Source organism: Camarhynchus parvulus, chromosome 1A (assembly GCF_901933205.1).
Source record: "Camarhynchus parvulus chromosome 1A, STF_HiC, whole genome shotgun sequence".
Lineage (NCBI taxonomy): Eukaryota > Metazoa > Chordata > Aves > Passeriformes > Thraupidae > Camarhynchus > Camarhynchus parvulus.
The window spans coordinates 38,326,081-38,343,973 of record NC_044586.1 but is presented as its reverse complement, the minus strand read 5'-3'; the positions used below and the strand labels follow the sequence as shown (position 1 = coordinate 38,343,973).

The following is a 17,893-nucleotide window of genomic DNA, read 5'->3' as shown; positions in this document are numbered from 1 at the left end:
ATTTTTCTCCTTTTACCCCTGTAAGTTCTAAGAAATCAGAGGCCACATAGGAAAAAGCCAAGTACACAACAGCAGGAAAAATAACTGTGTCATCAAAACACAGAACCTAAAACTTGAGATTCATTCTCCACATTCATGTCAAATTTCTTGCCAAAACTTATTCTCACAGCTGCATTTTTTTCACTTGGAAGAACCAATACATTTACACATGTACATTCTTCTCCAAGGTTATTCTTAAATTATTACTTTCAATGCCCTTGGCAGATTAGAGGCATTACATAAATATTAGATGCTATAGCATACGGTCTTAAACAAGGAAAGGGACTTCTGAAGCTCTTAAAATTATCATGAGGTTTCTGTAGGCAGTTTTATATGAACCCAGGCTTAAACAAGAGAAAGGCAATATGCATTAAAGTTAACATTACAATATGCATAGAAGAATAATTCCTACAGAGGAAAACTGTTCCATTGTCTCTAGCTACATGTATGGGACTTGAATTTTTAGTGCATTCATCAGATCCTACTCAGTCTTATGTTCTGAACTACAAAAAGAATAAAAGAAAATATTTTCATCTAGACAAAGAGAATTGCAAACAGTTTTTTAAAAAGTTTAAAAAGGAAAGTAATTCATTATTTCTGTGTACATAACCTGACAACCAAACAGAACAAGATAAAAAAAGTATTCCTTTCCCCACGAGTCTCATCCTTCTGAAATTTGTACCAAACAGAACACACACAAGAAATGTGTTTACAGATGGGGTATGAGTCATGCTCCCAGGTGAGGCTTAGAAAGACTACCACTTCCAATTCACAGGAGCAGGACTGTGGTGGTGTTATCTTCCATTAATAAGAAGCAATGGGGATTAGAATAAGCGATCAGTAGTTGCAAGCCCTGCGCTATCCTCCAACATCAAAATATTCAACTCAGGACAAGCATTTTCTCTGTTTTGCCTTGCCTCAGCTCACAGATGTGTTAAGCTTTCACCTGCTTCATAACATTATTGAAATGCTTAGCATTTTAATAAATAGTTTGGTCTAGACAGAGCATGAAAGGTAGATGAATACTTCTGTTATCTTAACTCACCGAAGTGTTTATGATCACTGAGAAATGCTGGAAAGCATTTTAACAAAAACCTCCAGTTAATTCTCACATACATTCATTTGCTACAAACTGAGTAACAGAGCATGAGAAAACATGATGCAATATTATCAGCCTTACAAAAAAATCCAGTACTTTGAGAAGAAAAAAAATCCATAAACTGCTCCCCATCTTCATTTTGAACTATAACAACTTGCCACTGTACTAGTGCTGGAAGGACACGGTCATCACACTTCACCTACAACTCTGCATTCATTATGGGTCAGTAGCCGCCAACACCAAGAGGAAATGTAATTTCTACTGCAGACCCACAGAGCAGAGAAACCACAGTATCACTGAAATGTAACATTATGGAAAAACAGCCCGGACTTGGTCTCCTCAAACAAAAGGCACTGCAGGGATAATAAACTGACCTTTTAAGCCAAGAAACACACATACCAGTAAAGTTCAGTTTCTGGAAACCTATTATAACTCAGAACTGCAAAGGTGTCTGAAGTGTCATTTATAATTTTACAAATAATAAATTAAAAAGGCGGGCAAAATTGTCTCTTGCATGAGGACACAGACAACATACAATCGAATCTTTCCCCCTGTCCCTTAAGTGTATTTGATAGTACCTTTTGAAGTTCTCCAAAGAGATGGCAGAAAGGCAAGAGCAAAGAGAGGAACACGTGACACAGAAGCAACCAGCTATGGTCCCATCCCCAGGATTCATACAGTTTAGAAAAGCAATGATAGTACTGGATTCTGAACTGTAGGAATATACATTCAAAATGGATGGAAAATGACTAAGCTTGTTTTTCTGCCACAAAATGCTACTCAGTTGCAGTTTCTCTGCAACTCCACCAGCATGAGCAGCAGGCTAGTTCTTTGTCATTTGCAAATTTAGCATTTATTTTATCATGCCATATGTAGTCAAGAGAATTCAGCTAGGAGAGGCAGGCTCTGCTCCACCCTGTTCATCCTCTGCCTTCACAGAGGAAGATAAAGCAAAGAGGAAAAGGTGAAAAATAATCTTCTGGGTAGAGTTTAGATGCAGTGAATATCATCTGGGTCATTTCACGTTTCATACTCTCTGCTCCTGCCTTTACTTTGCCAGTTACTTTCAGAGTTGAACGCTGGGGCTGCTTATCAGCAGTACCGCAGGGAAGCAGCAGAACACACTGAAAACAGCACAGGAAGGGACCAAACCAGAAACTTCCCTGCCAGTAACAGGGCAGTCCAAGCAGAAACTCAAGAAACAGCTCGTGGTTCAGGCAGGGAAAGCTCTAGAGGAGATCCCAGTGGCCTCGGGAGTGCAGCTGCTTGCAGAGGGAGGGACAAGTAAATAAAGTGCAAGGCAGGATCCCTGCCACCCTCCCTTATTCAAATAAGTCACTTAACTTTCCAGAGAGCAGCAAATCTCCTTACTCCTGTGGATTAAAGGCAGAGTTAAAAGAACGTTTGTTAACAGACTACCCTCTCCCAGGGTCATTCCTGATGCATGCCAGCTAACCACATGCACAAAACTAAGTTAAGGGCGCCCTTGATTAAAAATGAAAAGTTTCTATCTAAATAAAACAATACCTTTTAAAGACAATTAACAAGCTTACTGGATGTGGGATACAATTTTAATTTTGCTTCTTTGGAGCCTGACGAACATTAGACAAGTGTCTGAGGTATAAGAATATCTGTTTGAAACATGGCCTTTTGCCATCCTGTATGAGGTGAAATGAAATTCAAGGTCTCAGGGCTCCCTAGCAAGGAAGAGACAGCAGGACAATCGTTTCAGAACACAACCTTTAGGCTGCTCACTGACTAAGGAGAGCTGAGTCCCTATGGGATTCCCACTAAAATGTCAGGAAGCAACGATATTGTATCCCAGTACCAAGTATGTTTCTGAAGATTTCATTTGCCTGCCTACATGGTTTTTTGTAATGATCACTCCAATAAAAGAGGGAAAGTTAATAATAAAAAATAAAGGTTAATTTACATTTCACTACATAATAGCACAGAGCTAAGTAGGTAATTTTAAAAATAAGTTAAAATATATGACATGAATGAATAATATTGCAAAATAGCCATTACAAAAAATGTTCAGTACAAGAGGAGGAAGAAAGTGGAGTGAAGGAGAAATGCTTGTTCCAGGGCAATAAGTCAGATGAGCAGGCCCACACCACACAGATTATAGGGAAAAGAAATAGTCAACAGGGTGAGCTACTTTGTCAATATGTTGTTTAGTAAGAAATACCAATCCTGCAGAATCAAAGAAACAAGAGGAATCCCCTAAAAAATTGCATATTTTGTGGACACAAACTGCTTCAGTCTGGTATGGGAACCAGGTCTAACCCCAAAATGCCTTCTCCAGCTTGGATGAAACACCAACATGACAACATCAAGGAACTTCAGTATAATCTGTAAACTGACATGTTTTACAACTAAAGAACATGAACTTTACAAATGCTTTCCTGAAACTCAGCCTCCAGGTGACCTATTCTCAGAGCCAGAATTTCTTCCTAAAGATAGTGAGACAGATGCTGCTGCTGGGTGTGGAACATAAATCCACTGACTCAAACCCTGCTGTGCAATGGCTCACAACACCAGGGCAGATACAGTACACACAGATACAGGTGGCACACACTCTCCTTACACCTTCTGGGCCAATCTCCACCTTCTAAGTCTACAACAAACCTCTCATTAGCTTCAGGAAGTAAAAATCCCTGTGTCCATAGGCATCCCAACCAACAAAACACTGCAATCACTTCTGCTGATTTGCTAAAACATGAAAACACAGAAAAGGCAATAAGTCAGGGAAGCTGCACCTTGGCACACTGCAGGTATGGCAAGTCTTCTCTCGTGTGTCACACCAAAGCAAACTAGCAAGATGTGAGTTAAATAGCTGACCTTTGTGTTACATCACAAGCTGCTTGTGAGGACACCAAACTTCCTCCTAACATTCTTGTAAGTGCTCACTTGTATTGTAACAAAAGGCAAACATTGTTCTGATAGTTTCCTTAATATAGACACTAACAAAATGCTAAATAATAAAAAATAATAAAAATAATAAAAAATAATATTATAAATTATAATATAATAAATATTATATTATATTATATATTTATATTATATATAAATAATAATAAAAAATAATTCCCTGCTTTCCCCAAGCCAACAAACTTCAGAATATGGATAATAGTAATTTCATCTTCCTGGTGCTTTTCCCATTTCTTTTCTTTATGTAACTCAACCCTGTTTCAAAAGAAAAACATAGTTTCAATACATATCTCCCAGCAAGTCTTACAATTATTTTCAGAAAGCCTGGTATGGGTAAAAAAAAAAAGTTCGTATTTGGCAAAATCTGAGTTTGTCCATATTTTCTTCTTTTCCTTTATGCTTCAATGCTTTGCCTTTGGAAATCAATGCAATTTTGGTGGCACTGCTTTCCTCTCAGCTTCTCCACAGCAAGCATTTGAGGTCTTCAGGTTACAATGAACCCCAATTTTGGAACATCATATACATACTTCTGGGAAGGGGGCAGTAACTCATTCACTAGTTCTCTCTAACAAGTACCACCTTTCCCACAGATCTGTTTCACCAGCACTAGAGCCAGTAACTGCAAGGGAAGGGGATGAGATAAAAAACTGAAACCAACCAAACAAAAACAAACAAAAAAAACCCACAACAACAAAAAAGCTACCAGAGACAAAGCAAAAAGGCAACTTATTTTCACATAGATAACAACAGGAACTGAAAAAGCTAGTGACTTTTTTACGCCTCCCAATTAACCAAGCTGCTCAAAGCTCAAGAGGGAAGAGCAACAAGTATATGAAATCAATCCTGGTGTGTTCTGCTTTCATGACCACCAGAGCAATTTACTTTATCTCCAAATACTCTCTCACATCAGGTTTCATCAACAGGGTCAATGAAACCTTCCCTTTCCAGCAGCTACATTTTTCTGCCCCAGCAGTCTCAGGTGAAGCTCATGGGATGCACATACCTGGGAGCCAGAGAACCTCCCTTCCACTTAGTCACCAACCTGCTATTACAGTTACTTGCTGAAAGCCACAGAACTTGACCAAAGCTGAAAATAGCAGCATGTACTTATTTTGGTAACGGGCTTTTTAAGGGACCATTATAGTGGCAGAACAATTAGAGCTTACTTTTAAATATTTAAACTTACAGTTCTTGGGGAATTTGCTCAATAATTCAATTCTTTATTAATCTGAGGAGAACAATCCAATTTAAAATTCTTTAAAATTTTCATTAAAATCTCTCTTTAAATCTCCCATTTCAGCATCCCAAATAATGTAACGACCTCTTAAATAAAGCTAGTGATTGCTCATTAACAATGTGAAGGCTTCACTGTAGATTTTGCAACAGCTTTTTGGGGAATTCATATATGTCTAAAGAGACTATACAGAACACTTGTGGTCTGAAAGGGCTAACTTAGTAACTTTAGGAATCTCTGAGTTGGTAGCAACAACGGATGGCCAGACATGCTCAAGACTTAGAAGCAGTAACAGAAAGAAACCAAATACTGAATCCTGCACCCAGAATCCTTAAGGAAAACAATGTGCCTACCGATAAAGGCATCAAGTGCAAGGACATGCCTTGCCTCTGCAGCTACTCCCACTGCCAGCTGGATGCATCCAAAGGAACACTGCCTTTCGCCTGGCTGGCAAGGCTACAACCAGGTCCTGATCAGACACCCTCTAAAGTAAATACCATTATATGAGTGAGTCAGGGCAACAAACCATTTGGAAAGCCCAGTTTGGGGCTTAGCCAATGGATTTTTTTTTTCTTTCAGTTTGGAGCCTGTGGTCCTCAAGCATCTCCCCAAACTGAAAAGCATTTTGAGAGATATGTGACCAGTCCCCACCAGCGAGCGCAACGGCTGTCAGGTCCACAGGAAGGTGCTCCAAGCCGCACGTATTTCACCATTCCTGGGCAGCGGGAAACATTTACACACGCACAAACCAAACCGGGTTTCCTACCAAAAGCCCTTTTTATTCCAGGGTCAAGGACCGAGACGGCTGTTCAGTACCCGGCGGGTGTCCCATCCTTGGCCCCTGCGCCCCTGGGGCCGTCACTACGGGTAGGGGAGCCCGGTGCTGCCCTGGGCATCCTTCGCCGACCCGGGTACCGGCCACCCCCGCGGGGACATTCAAGGGCAGCTGACGGTCTGCATCCTCGGGCTCCCAGAAGGAGCCACCCAGGTGCAGAGCCGCGGCCAGGGCCGGACACACGGCGCCGGGGATGCCGCTCCCCTCCCCCGGCACCTTCCCCCCGCCGCGCCGCGCAGGCCCGGGGCTGCGCTCCCCCGCCTCCGGCAGCGCCAGCACCGCCGGGGCTCCCTCGGCATCGCCGCCTTCGGCCGCCGGTGCGCCCGGGAGAGCGGGCAGCGGCTCGGCCGCGCTCCACCTGCTCGCCGCCGCGTACTCACTCCGCGTAGCCCGTGGTCCAGGGCAGGCGCCGGGTGTCCTTGCTGAGGATGAGGATGGGGCGGGCGATGTGGTCCGCGGAGCACTCCACCTCGTCCGGGGACAGTCCCAGGAACTCGGGTCTCCCGTAGGGGAAGCGGAGGGGCAAGTCCGCGCCGCTGCCGTGGTCGGCGCCCGCGCTGCCAGCCATGATGCCGCCCATGAAATTGGCCACGGCGGACTTCACCCGTGTGAGCATAGTAGCCCCGCCGGCGGCGGCGGCGGCAGCGCCGGGGCCGCCGCGCAGGGCGGGGGAGCGGGGCGCGCCGGCGGGCAGCGCTGCGGAGGCGGCTCCGGCAGCCCCCGCCGCGCTCCCGCAGTGGGGGGCGCGGGGCCGGGCGAGAGGACGGCGGGCTCAGGGGGCAGCCGCGGGGCCGAGGCCTCATTGCAGGTTTCCCCCTCCCGGCGCGGCGCTGGGTGAACTCAGCCCGGCGGCAGCGGCTGCTGAGTCATGTGATAGCGCGGCTGGATTCGCCCGGGCGCTTCCTGCTCCTCCTGCGGCACCGGCGGGCTCCTGGCACACGCCGGGCACGGGCGCCGCCGCCCCCGCCCGCCTCCCCGCGCCGGGGCCGGCCCGCGGCAGGTGCGCGGCGGGCGGAGCCTGGGCCCGGCGGGGCCGCCCCCGGCTGCCCGCAGCGATGCGGCCGGGAGCGCGGTCGTGCCCGCGGCCGGCTCCGGGATGAGCTGCCCGGGGGCAGTGCTCGGAGTCGCTCGGGGCTCCCCTACCGGGGGCTGGGGATCGCCGCCCGCAGTGCACTGCCCCTGCTGCCCCTGGGCTGAGCCAGCGCCGTCCCAGCGCCGGCAGAGCCCGCTGATCCTGCGGGACAAGACTCCACTTGGAGGGTTTACTTGCCTTCTGCTCAAACACGCCAAGGATATTTTCCCCAGGAAGCCATTAGTTCGAAAAAGAACCTGGGACAGTGGCCGAAAGCGAGCCCTGCTGCCCGCCTGCCGTGGGTTCCCAGGCTGCCCGGGGAGTCGCGGGCTTGCCCGTCCGCCGGTCAGCGCTGACCGCAGCCCCCGGGCTGCTCCGCGCACCTCCAGGCGTTCAGGATGCTGTCATGGAGCAAAAGTGAAAGGACGGGGCCAAAAATATTCAAATTTGCGGACATAGATTTTTTAAACCCTTCTTCTCTTGTTGTGGTTTTTTGGCCATGTCATACTCTTTCAAATAAAAAAAAAATTAGGAGGTCTGTTCAATGTGGTAGTCGCCCAAATGTGTGGAGGGGTTGCAGATTTGGCTGTGCCAAGCTTTAAGAAAATGTAGAAATGGAGCAGGAGCATACAGGGAGTCTGTCCTCTGAAGCAAGGCTTTGTCTGAGCCCTGTGCTTCTGCAGCCCTCCTGAGAGCAGTAAATCTCACTGAAAGGCAATGACCTGCGAAATGAATGGGGTAGGTACGGCAAACCTTGAGAGTAGTGAAGTGCTGGAACTTAAACTTTGCAGTCCATTGGACCCAAAGACGTTGAAAAATATCATTGACTAAAACTCAAACAGAGAGAAAGCAGTGTTTGTCCAACCCCATACTGCAGTCACTAGTCTACGCAACATAAGGGAGAAATGTGTAGTAATATGTTAGAGTTTAAATTATTATCTCTGCTAGATGACAAGGAAAAGCCCAGATGAGACATATGGGGAGACAGCTTAGCAGCTCAGCACTCAAGACAGATCTGTGCAGTTTGAAATGTATGGATGCTTACCTCGGGTACAAGAATGTTGTAAGGATACAGCAGTACAACAGGAGGGATATGGCCTCTTCATGGTTAAAAGTACAGAGATGCCTTGATTTCAGTTCTCTGGGAACAGGATCATGTTCACTTTTGAGTCAGAAGTGAAGCTTCACGTCTCAAAGGAAGTAATAATCAGTCCCTGCAGGGCTTAGCGAGTTCCCCATATCTCCCAGTGATCCACCTGGTCCAAGCCAGACATTTTTCTTGGTGGCAGGTAGACCTTTAAAGGTTTGAATATTGAGTTCCAATAAGATTTTGAGCCTGAATTCTCTATGCAAATGTTTGAAAATCGACTGTCTGTCCTTCTGTAATCCCATGACTAATGCAAAAGAAAGATGTCAGGTTGGAGATTTTTTAAAATGTTAACTTACATGTGACATTGGAGTAAATCTATTTTTCTCTCTGAATGGGTAACCATGCTGGGGAGTGAAGCTGTGTGTGGGCCAGAAATGCATTCATATGAGCTCTTTGAAGCATCTGAATTATGCCACCTTGCCATGCATCATATTCAGCATTCAACAAATTCAGTAATTTTAATCATAATGAAAACAGATTGGAGATTACTTCTGAAGATCATGTCCTCCAGCTCCTTTTCAAAGCAGGTCCAACTTTAAAGTTATGTTATTTTCTCCAGAAATTTGTCCAGTTGAGTTTTCAATATTTCCAAGTATAGATTTTCAAGGATAATGATAACACAGCCTCTCTGGGCACCAGTTCCAATATTCAACCACCCATTCATTAATTTTTTCCCCTGCCGTCTGTTTGGGATTTCTGTTGTTGCACATTCTGTTTGTTGCCTCATCACTCTTCACCTTTGAGAATACCTCTGAGATTCTTTCCTCTTTGTACTGTCTTATTAGGTAGCTGAAGGCAGAACTAAGGTTTCTTCACCTTAGCCTTGCCTTCTAAAAGCTGAACAAATCCATTTCTCTCAGCATCTTCTTGAGAACCTTGGTGACCCAGTGCTGGACTCACTCCAGTAGTTCAGCTGGGGAGCCCCAAACTGGACACAATTCTCTCACAAGTGCCATTCAGAGGGGTGTGATCACTTAATACACCCCAATATGTGCAAAGGCACGTTGATGACTGATACTCCCTTTATTGCCTGCCAGGATCCTCAGGCTTTTTCCTGCAAAGATGCCTTCTTGACTGTCGGCCTTCTGCATAGGTTTTCCCCATCCCAGTTGCAGGACTTTGCTCATGTTCTTGGTGAACTCCAGCAGGTTCCTGTTAGCTCATTTCTCCAGTCCTGCCCTCCGGCTATCAATTTATTCCACACAACCAAGAGGAAAGGAGACAAATACTTATAGTCAGAAAAAGATTCTTAGGGCTATCATAATGTTTCTGTAGGTATTATTTTTATATATAACCATAGAATATTTCAAATTGGAAAGAGCCCATAAGGATCACGGAGTCCAACTCCCTGCTCCTTGCAGTACTACCTAAAGCTAAACCATGTGGATAAGAACACTGTCCAGATGCTCCTTGAGCTCTGACAGGCTTGATGCCATGACCAGTTCCCTGGAGAGCCTGTTGCAGTGACCAAACACTGTGAGAACTTTTCCTAATGTCCAGTCTGACCTTACCTTGATGCAGCTTCATTCCATTTCCTTGTGTCTTATTTTTACTTTTGTAGCTACTTTTTTAAAGAACTATAAAAAATCACTTTAAATAAAGAAAATGTTTGCGAAATGAAATATCCACTTGGCTGTAAAGATTCTGGTTCTAGCTTGTGAGTACTTGAGCAGAAAGTATTATATGTGGAATGGTTGGAAGCGTATCCAATGAAAGTGCATTGAGTCGATATGTTTAAAATTTTTCTGATAATAAAAATATTTCTGGTGCAAGCTGTTTTTTCTTTCATTTGCATAATATGGCAATGTTTGGGGCTCTCTGCCTCACAGGAATGTGGAATTTATTTCAACAGTGTAACTCTTAATAGCTTGTACCTTGTTTATACCTTATGTTGCTTGCTTACTTGAAGGTCTTTTTCCTGTGCTTTTCATGCTCTGAATAAAGGCAATAAAAATCTCCCAAAGACTTTGGTGAGAGAAGAAGTGGGTCTGATGTGTGATGAATGCTCCATTTCTGCAGGTTTGAACTTTTGGGTCATGTTATCACAGATTTAGTCAATGTCCACAGGTGTGAACTGAGCTGCGGAACAAATTCGGAGAGCGTGTCAGAATAGGTGCCTGACATTATGGGATGAAGCTGTATATGTAGGGGGAAAAAAGCTTTGACAAAAGAATTGGTTGCATTTCTCTGTTAATTCCCCATACAAAAAGCACTGAAAACCTTATTTTTGCATATGATTCTGCTCAGGAAGATTACCACATCATGTGGTGATCAATGAAGTTATTCTTACCTTTTCAAAAGGACTGTGCAACCTTTAATTAGCATGAGGAAGCTCTTTTTCTCTAGAGAAAGGCCCTTCAGAAGCACAGTGCCTGAAGCATCATAGTGATGTGGAGGACAAAATGCCTCTTATTGAGACATCAATCCTACTTCCAGCAATACCCAATCTCTGTTTGCCTGCAGCAACCCCCAGCATTTCCAGGCTTATCAGAGCTGATGAGATAGAAGCTGTTGGTGTTCTTGCCAGTTTGCATGAGAAGCACCAATTAAGCTTAAAAATAAATAAATGTTAGCAATACTTGAAGTGGTATATTTCCTCTGCTATACCTGATGTCTACTGCACCATCCTCTAGTCAATATTAATTTCATACACAGATTTCCTTTTGAGAGACTTCTGCAACTGAAGCTCAGAGAGAGCATCTCCATCAGAACATGATTAGTGTGATGGTCCCAAGGCTTTGTGGTCCAATCCGGTCCCCCACAGAGCATGAGCTGGGTAGTCCAAATGAAGGCTGCTATCCAAAGAGTCAAAATCCACAAAATGTTATCAGGGCCAAGCCCTTGTATATGAAATTTAGGGTAAAATGTTCTTTTTCTACTGCCATCCTAACCACAAAGTGACCAAAACCCAAAAGTATTTTTGCTTTGTCAGGCTACAGGGACTATAGCTGGGTTTAGCTTTCATGGCCAGGTGCTCTTCATCTGCAGGATGTCCTTTAAGTATTGTATCAGAGACCTACTGAAGCACTGGGTGGCTTGGGGACATGGGAAGGGCAGGCAAATATACAAAGTTTCTTTTAGACTGGTGTGAAACTAGTTGTGCACATGGGGTTCTTGCTAATATGCAACATGGGCACATCAGGAGACCTGGCTGGCAGGCAGGAACAGGAGCTGGGTGTTGTCTGCTCCACTCCTATCTCCACACATGTGGAGAATTACCTTTGTTCTTGGTCATGCTGAGTGGCTAAACCCCTGTACTTTTAGGGATCCAAAGACTAGAAATTCTTTCATCAGCACGGCTTAACTGAGAAGGTATTTTCCTAGCACCACTGTTTTACTGAATCAGGATGGCTTTAACAAAGCAGGGGCTGGGGCCCTGAGTTCCCACTTCTCAACAGAGCCTCCCCCTCCTGCTTTTGCAGACTCATTCTTTCTGCACCTTCCCAGAAGTATTTTGGAGGCAATACGAAGAGAAGGCCTGTTGTAGCCCTGTCTTTACCCAAAAATATTTTGTCCAGCTGAGTGGGAAAAGTATTCATGCCAGAAAAGTGGATACTTCTCACAGTGGAGGACTAATAAGTGCAACATTATGAGCTGTATGAAAGCAGCCTTCATTTACATACCTAGGCATAAAAAAGGCTCTGAGGAGGGATCTTAATTGACTAGTAATCACAGCAGAAGATGTCATAAAATAATAACATTTCTTGCAATCTATATAAATATAGATACTTCAACATAAGCTGCCCACGAGCCTGCAAGTGTCACATTTGCCAAAGGCTACAGAATTACTTTTTCTACAAGAATCTACCTGCAAATATCCTAAAAATAATTTTCTAATTTCACAATAAGCATCATCATTATGATTTTGCTTCTACAGTCTCTTCTTACTTTCCATTATCTGTTCCTTTTGAATGCCTGTAGCTAAATCTGCTAATAATGGGATGGAATAGGGATTAGTTTGTTTATGTGCTTCTGTTGGCAGCTTTTCATAGGGGAGGTGGAGCAAGATGATTATATCCTCTCTGGGGCTCCTTTGCCCTGGCTCTTGTGAAAGAATATCTTGCCCTGATGATGTTGTGAGCTGCTTCAAAATGTCAGCAGCAGCAACACTTTTGCTCTCAGTCTCAGCAAAAAAAAGCTGAAAGTAATCAAATAGATTTCAATGCAGAGACAGCAGGAAAATAAGCAGGTAAAAGGGCATGTAGGTGTTTGTAGGGGTGGGGGACAGTACTAAAAGCTTGACTGAGTACAGACACCTGCACTTCAGCTACCTCAACGTTTCAGATCGAGTGGGAGCATGTTTCAGAATACAAGGGAGTCTTGACTGGTGCCTGGGTTAAACATGGGTTAAACACACAGGGAAGTGATTTGTATGTACCACATGGAAGGGAATTTTTGAGTAACCTGCCAGCTGCCTTCACTGCAGACACTCCTTACATGGCGATGTGTTGCAGGGATGTCTCAAGATTAAGCGGGATGGGCAAGTGAGGGGCTTCTTGTCTGCTGGTGGTGGCTTAGGAGCAGATGGTGAACAGGAACAAAGATTCTGTCCCTACATTTGAGCTGTGGCTTCTGCTGCACAAGCTTTCCTGCAGTTCAGGCCAGCCAGGCACTGGCTTTCAAATGCATATCAGCCATGGTCTTGTTGGCAGCATGGTCAAACTTTAACCATCATGCTTAGAGTTAGGCAGTGCTTTTTAAAATATTTTTTTATTAATTAAATAAACAGTTCTGGCAGAACTTGAAGGTTTGAATATCAGCTTGGATACATGAAATCCCAGGTGTCTTGTGTGGTACTCATTCTCAGATAGTTTTGCCAAGGAAGGAAGTAGGATATTTGAGCAAGTTGTCAAAACTCCAGGGTCCTGCACTTCAGGCTGAGTTTAACAGATGTGTTATGTTTTCACAAATCACAGTTGCAGCTATAGTGAATGATGGCAGAGAAAGTTAAAGACATTATATTACTTTTGCACTTAGCTCATAGATTGCTGCACATCTTCTGTAAGCAGGAATATGAAAACTATTTTTCTCATTCCTTTTTTGTGTTCTTTCCTGCATTGGTCTGTGGTGTCTGTGGCCCTGTATGGTCAGTCTGATTATCTGCTTTCCCAAATACATGACATTCTGATATTAATATACTGGCATTCAGTCTGGTACAACTAATATATATGGAACCTTGTCAATAGACAACAACAACAACAACAAGAGCAGCAAGGTTTTAGAATTTGTTGGCACTTCCAAAATTTTGATGAAGAGGTAAAAGTGAGTATATAAATATTTATTGAAATGTGTTAGAGTGAAAAAAAAAAAGCTCTTCTGGTTTAGTTGTGAAACAAGATACTAGAAATTTTCTTCATTCTTCTACGGCATCCTTCAAAGGTCTCTTGTATCTGCTTCTTTTTCTGCAAAACCCTGTGCCAGTAGTGTGGGACATAAAGCATTTAAGCCTAGACAAGCACATGGCTCTTTTTCTCCCCTGCACTTGCTTTATAATTTGAGTGGTCTCTTTTATTAATGGTCATGACAGTTTTATTTAAATTAATTCTTCCTCACCATGTTTTATTTATGGAGGGGTTTGGGGACTAATTTACCTTTGTTTTTTGCTTATTTTTTAACAGATTAGAAGCTATGTCTTTTGAAAATCTCCTGCAGAGTGTTTTAAAAAACTAGTAGTAGTAGTAGTAGTAGTAGTAGTAGTAGTAGTAATAATAATGGAATATTTCTCTTCATGCTTCTTCCTCAAGGCACAAAAATGTAACTGTTATATCGGCTTCATTTCTCCCAATTTGAACTGATTTAGTGACAAAAACCCAGGGCTCAATTCGGCACTACAGTGCTGCCAGTCAAGGGACAGACACGTGAGAGCGTTAGCAATGTGCCAGTAATGGCCATCCTGAGTATAGCAACACTCAGGAGCTTCACTGGTTGAGAACTGGACCCATGTCAGTTGTGCTGTAATGCAGCACTCAGGCTAACTTGAGGGATCTTCCAAGTTCACAGAAACCATGCTTCTTCAAATGCTCTCAAAAATGAAGAAAAACAAGCACTGACCACTGAAGAGGTTGCATTGGGGGAAGTCAGTTCAGTTCTGGAGTGAGCTGATGGGGAAAAAGTTCAAACAAGACTGACTGAAAATCTCTGCTTCCGCGGCCAAGGCAGCCCCGGGAAATGTCCTAAGCAAACACAATGCCACAACAATAGGCAATCTGCACGACCTTCTGCTTACTCCAGCTGACATATCTGAAAATCAAATTAACCTCTGGCTTTTATGGGTCATGGTCTTTCAACTATTGTGTGTAATAACCTAAGAAACCCAGTAGAAAAGATGCTTTTTAACAGATTTAAAGCAATAAAGCAAGAATCATGATTTTTACCAAATAACTGATGTAGAATAAACATGTTGACCTTCTGCAAAAATAATTATTTATGATTTCACATCTGTATCTACAGTGTTTTGGTTTTTAATTTAAAGTATTTTTTAAAAATCTTTAATTATTGCTATGGAGCTGGAGCCTCTTTTGAGAGCGATACATGCACCTCAAATATATTCAAGTAATGAGAGTAAATAATCAGCATGCCATAACCTAATGCTGGTTGCTGCCAATTGTTTTTCAGCTTAGACACTGAAAACAGTTGTCACTGTGCTACAGGGCAGTTCCTTTTGTCCTGTGTTTTACACTCCCTTACCCTCCACTTGAGTTCTTTCCTAAGGCCCTGCCTGAAGCAGGGAGGTGCCAAGGGCTCACTGCCCATGGCTGGCACAATGCCTCAGACTCCGAGGATGCAGTGCAGTCATGGTACCCCATGGCTAGTCCAAAATTTGTCACTAGCCTCAGGAAAACTGACTCTGGTCTCCCTGAAGACAAGAGTAAAGTAATTCTGCTGTGGCTTGATGCCTTCCTCTGCCCAGCACAGTGTGGGACTGGCAGTGAACGTGATGTGGAAGTTTCGGGGGCTGCTCAGCCTGGGTTTAGAAGCTCTAGCACTCACAAATCCATCCTGAGTCAAAAAATAGGAACCATGGTCACATCTGTGCTCTTGTCCTTGGTCCTTTGTGCCTGTGCTTTACTATCACCAACCAAATATGTATTTCCTCCGTGGATTTCGTTATAGATCCATTTGCAATTTTACAAAAGGACTTAACTGAACTACAGGAATTTACAGTTCCTAAAAACACCCATGATTAAGAAAAATCTGCAAAAGTATAGTCTATATTTAGGCATTATGTATTTAAAAATAAAGGGTTTATGTTGGTGAGGAGCATTGTGAGATAGTTCCCTTGACCGTGCTCAAAATAACCCTGCTGGGCAGACCTCTGTTTCAGCAGCAGTTAGGGGGACATGTGGGCCTGAAAGTCAGGGTGAAAGTCATGATAGCAGGGAGAGAGAGTCTGCAGCTCAAGAACAGACCAAAGAAAAGTGTTGACACCACAAACACAGCTGCAATATCCCATTAAATCTGATGAAGCCTGAAATTCAAAGCAGGTTGGAAAGGCTTGTATAAACTGCAAAGGAAGCATTTAAAAATGCTGCTAAGCAGGCATCTCTCCGACCCTGTTGGCAGCTACCCTAATGTAGCAGGTTTTCAAGGGAGAGAGAAGTTTCTCAGGAAAGTTTGATCTCTTAGTGCTTTCAGTCAAACCCAGCCATGCCCTGAGTGAAAACAAACACATTTAAGGAAAACAGTGGCAACACTGTTAAGTTTCCTGTGTTGTTCTCATATGCTCCTCACAAGGGATTTTGTGTCACAGGACTGTAGCTCACACATACAATTATCATTTTATTCCATGTCCTAAAGCCGTCCAGCGAGAGTCCACATCCAGGTATTTTTTCTGCAAGGGACTGAAGCCGGTGTTTGGCACTGCAGTGTGCTGAGCTTGCTGTCCCTCCCTGTGAGTGCTCAGGGGGCTCACCCAAGCAGAGCAGTGACCAGGCTCCAGAATTTTTATGTGGCACCTCTGCCTGGAAGGGCTTGTCCCAAGGCAGGGTCTCATCCCTGAGCACAGTCTTGCAAATGACCAGAAATCCTCCCAAGAATGGAAACAGGAAACAAGTCTCTGCCTCTCCTGGGAAAGAAATTAGTTGCTTAAGACATGGGTGAGAAGTGGTTTATGGGGGATAGCAGCTACCACACAGGGGAAAATGGTTGAGATTTTAAGATGGGGCAGCAGAATGTTGAAGTGGAAAAGGCATCCAGCAATTATAAAGACATTAATTCAGTAATACAGATTATTATAATTTAGACTATTATCATAATATCATAATGCCTTTTTGTTTCATAATAAGGTTTCAGCAAAGACTGCAGTTCTTGGTGAAAAAGAAGATTGGGAACTATTGATTTCATGAATAAGGGGTGATTTGCTAGGTTTTAATAAATATTAGTGGTTTAGACAACATTGCCTGTTATTTTAGAGTTATAAAGATCTTGATGTAGGAAATTCACAGCCATTTAAGCCACCTTGATGCTGTTATCCTGCAAAACACAGCCACAAGAAACTAGAGGGTTAGAACCTGTTTCCAACTGCTTCTGAAGCTGCCAAGGAAAGGCAAACCTGAATTTTAGAAAGTTCTTCCACTTGGCTTCAGCCACCTTTTAGCTTCAACAAAATTGTGCGCTTAGCAGTTCTTGAAAAGCAGTGCATTTCCATCAGGTACTCTTAGCTGTATTTTGGATCTGGAGTTAAGCACTTGTTATATCTTGAACACTGATTCAGAAAAATAAACTTACTGTATCATAATAGTATTACTGCAAGAATTCACATGCCTAAATTAATTTTTATATGATAACTTGCCAGAATTGCTCACCCATGCAAAATTAGTGATGTGCCAACATTGGCAGATAAGCACATAACCATATTGTACTAATATGATTTGCACATAACCATATTTTCTGTCCCTTTTTTGGCAATAATCATTATACTAAAGATGGTAGTAAAGGGGAGCTGCTGTGCATGTGGGTTTAGTTTTGATAGCTTGGGTAACACATGGTTGCAGTGAAAAGAAATTATGCAGATGTTAGCACAACAGAATTTCCAGAGGAGAAATCCAGTGTTAGTTTTGATAATCTCATTACAACCGGCGCTGAAGCCCATTGCTTCTCCTAGATAAACTGAAGGGTTCTCAGCCAGGGCTACTTCAATGAGGTCACAAAATCACAGAATAGGCAAAGTTGGAAGGGACCACAATGGGTCATGTGGTCCAATCTCCCTGCTCAGGCAGGGTCATCCTACAGCACAATGCACAGGATAGCACTTAGACAATTCTTGAGTATCTCCAGCAAGGAAGGCTCCACAATTTCTCTGGCCAATCTGTTCCAGTGTATGGTCACCCACACAGTAAAGTTCTTCCTGATATTCAGGTGGAACTCTATGTGCATCTGTTTCTGCCTGCTGCATCTTGTCCTATTGCTTGGCATCACCAAGAAGAGCCTGGTTTCACCCTCTTGACACCCTCCCTTCACATACTGATAGACATTGACAAGATCCCCTCTCAGTCATCTCTTCTTGTGGCTGAACAGCCCCAGTTCCTTCA

At 43.6% G+C, this 17,893-nt stretch overlaps 1 protein-coding gene across 1 annotated transcript in view; it reads right to left on the bottom strand.

Moving 5' to 3' along the window:
- Positions 1-6,757, bottom strand: part of PPM1H (protein phosphatase, Mg2+/Mn2+ dependent 1H) — a 131,619-nt gene extending 124,862 nt beyond the window's left edge. Inside the window, exon 1 of the mRNA XM_030960787.1 lies at positions 6,522-6,757. Coding sequence (XP_030816647.1) covers positions 6,522-6,757 — 236 coding nt within the window. The remainder of the gene's footprint in view (positions 1-6,521) is intronic.
- Between the last annotated feature and the right edge of the window lie 11,136 nt (positions 6,758-17,893).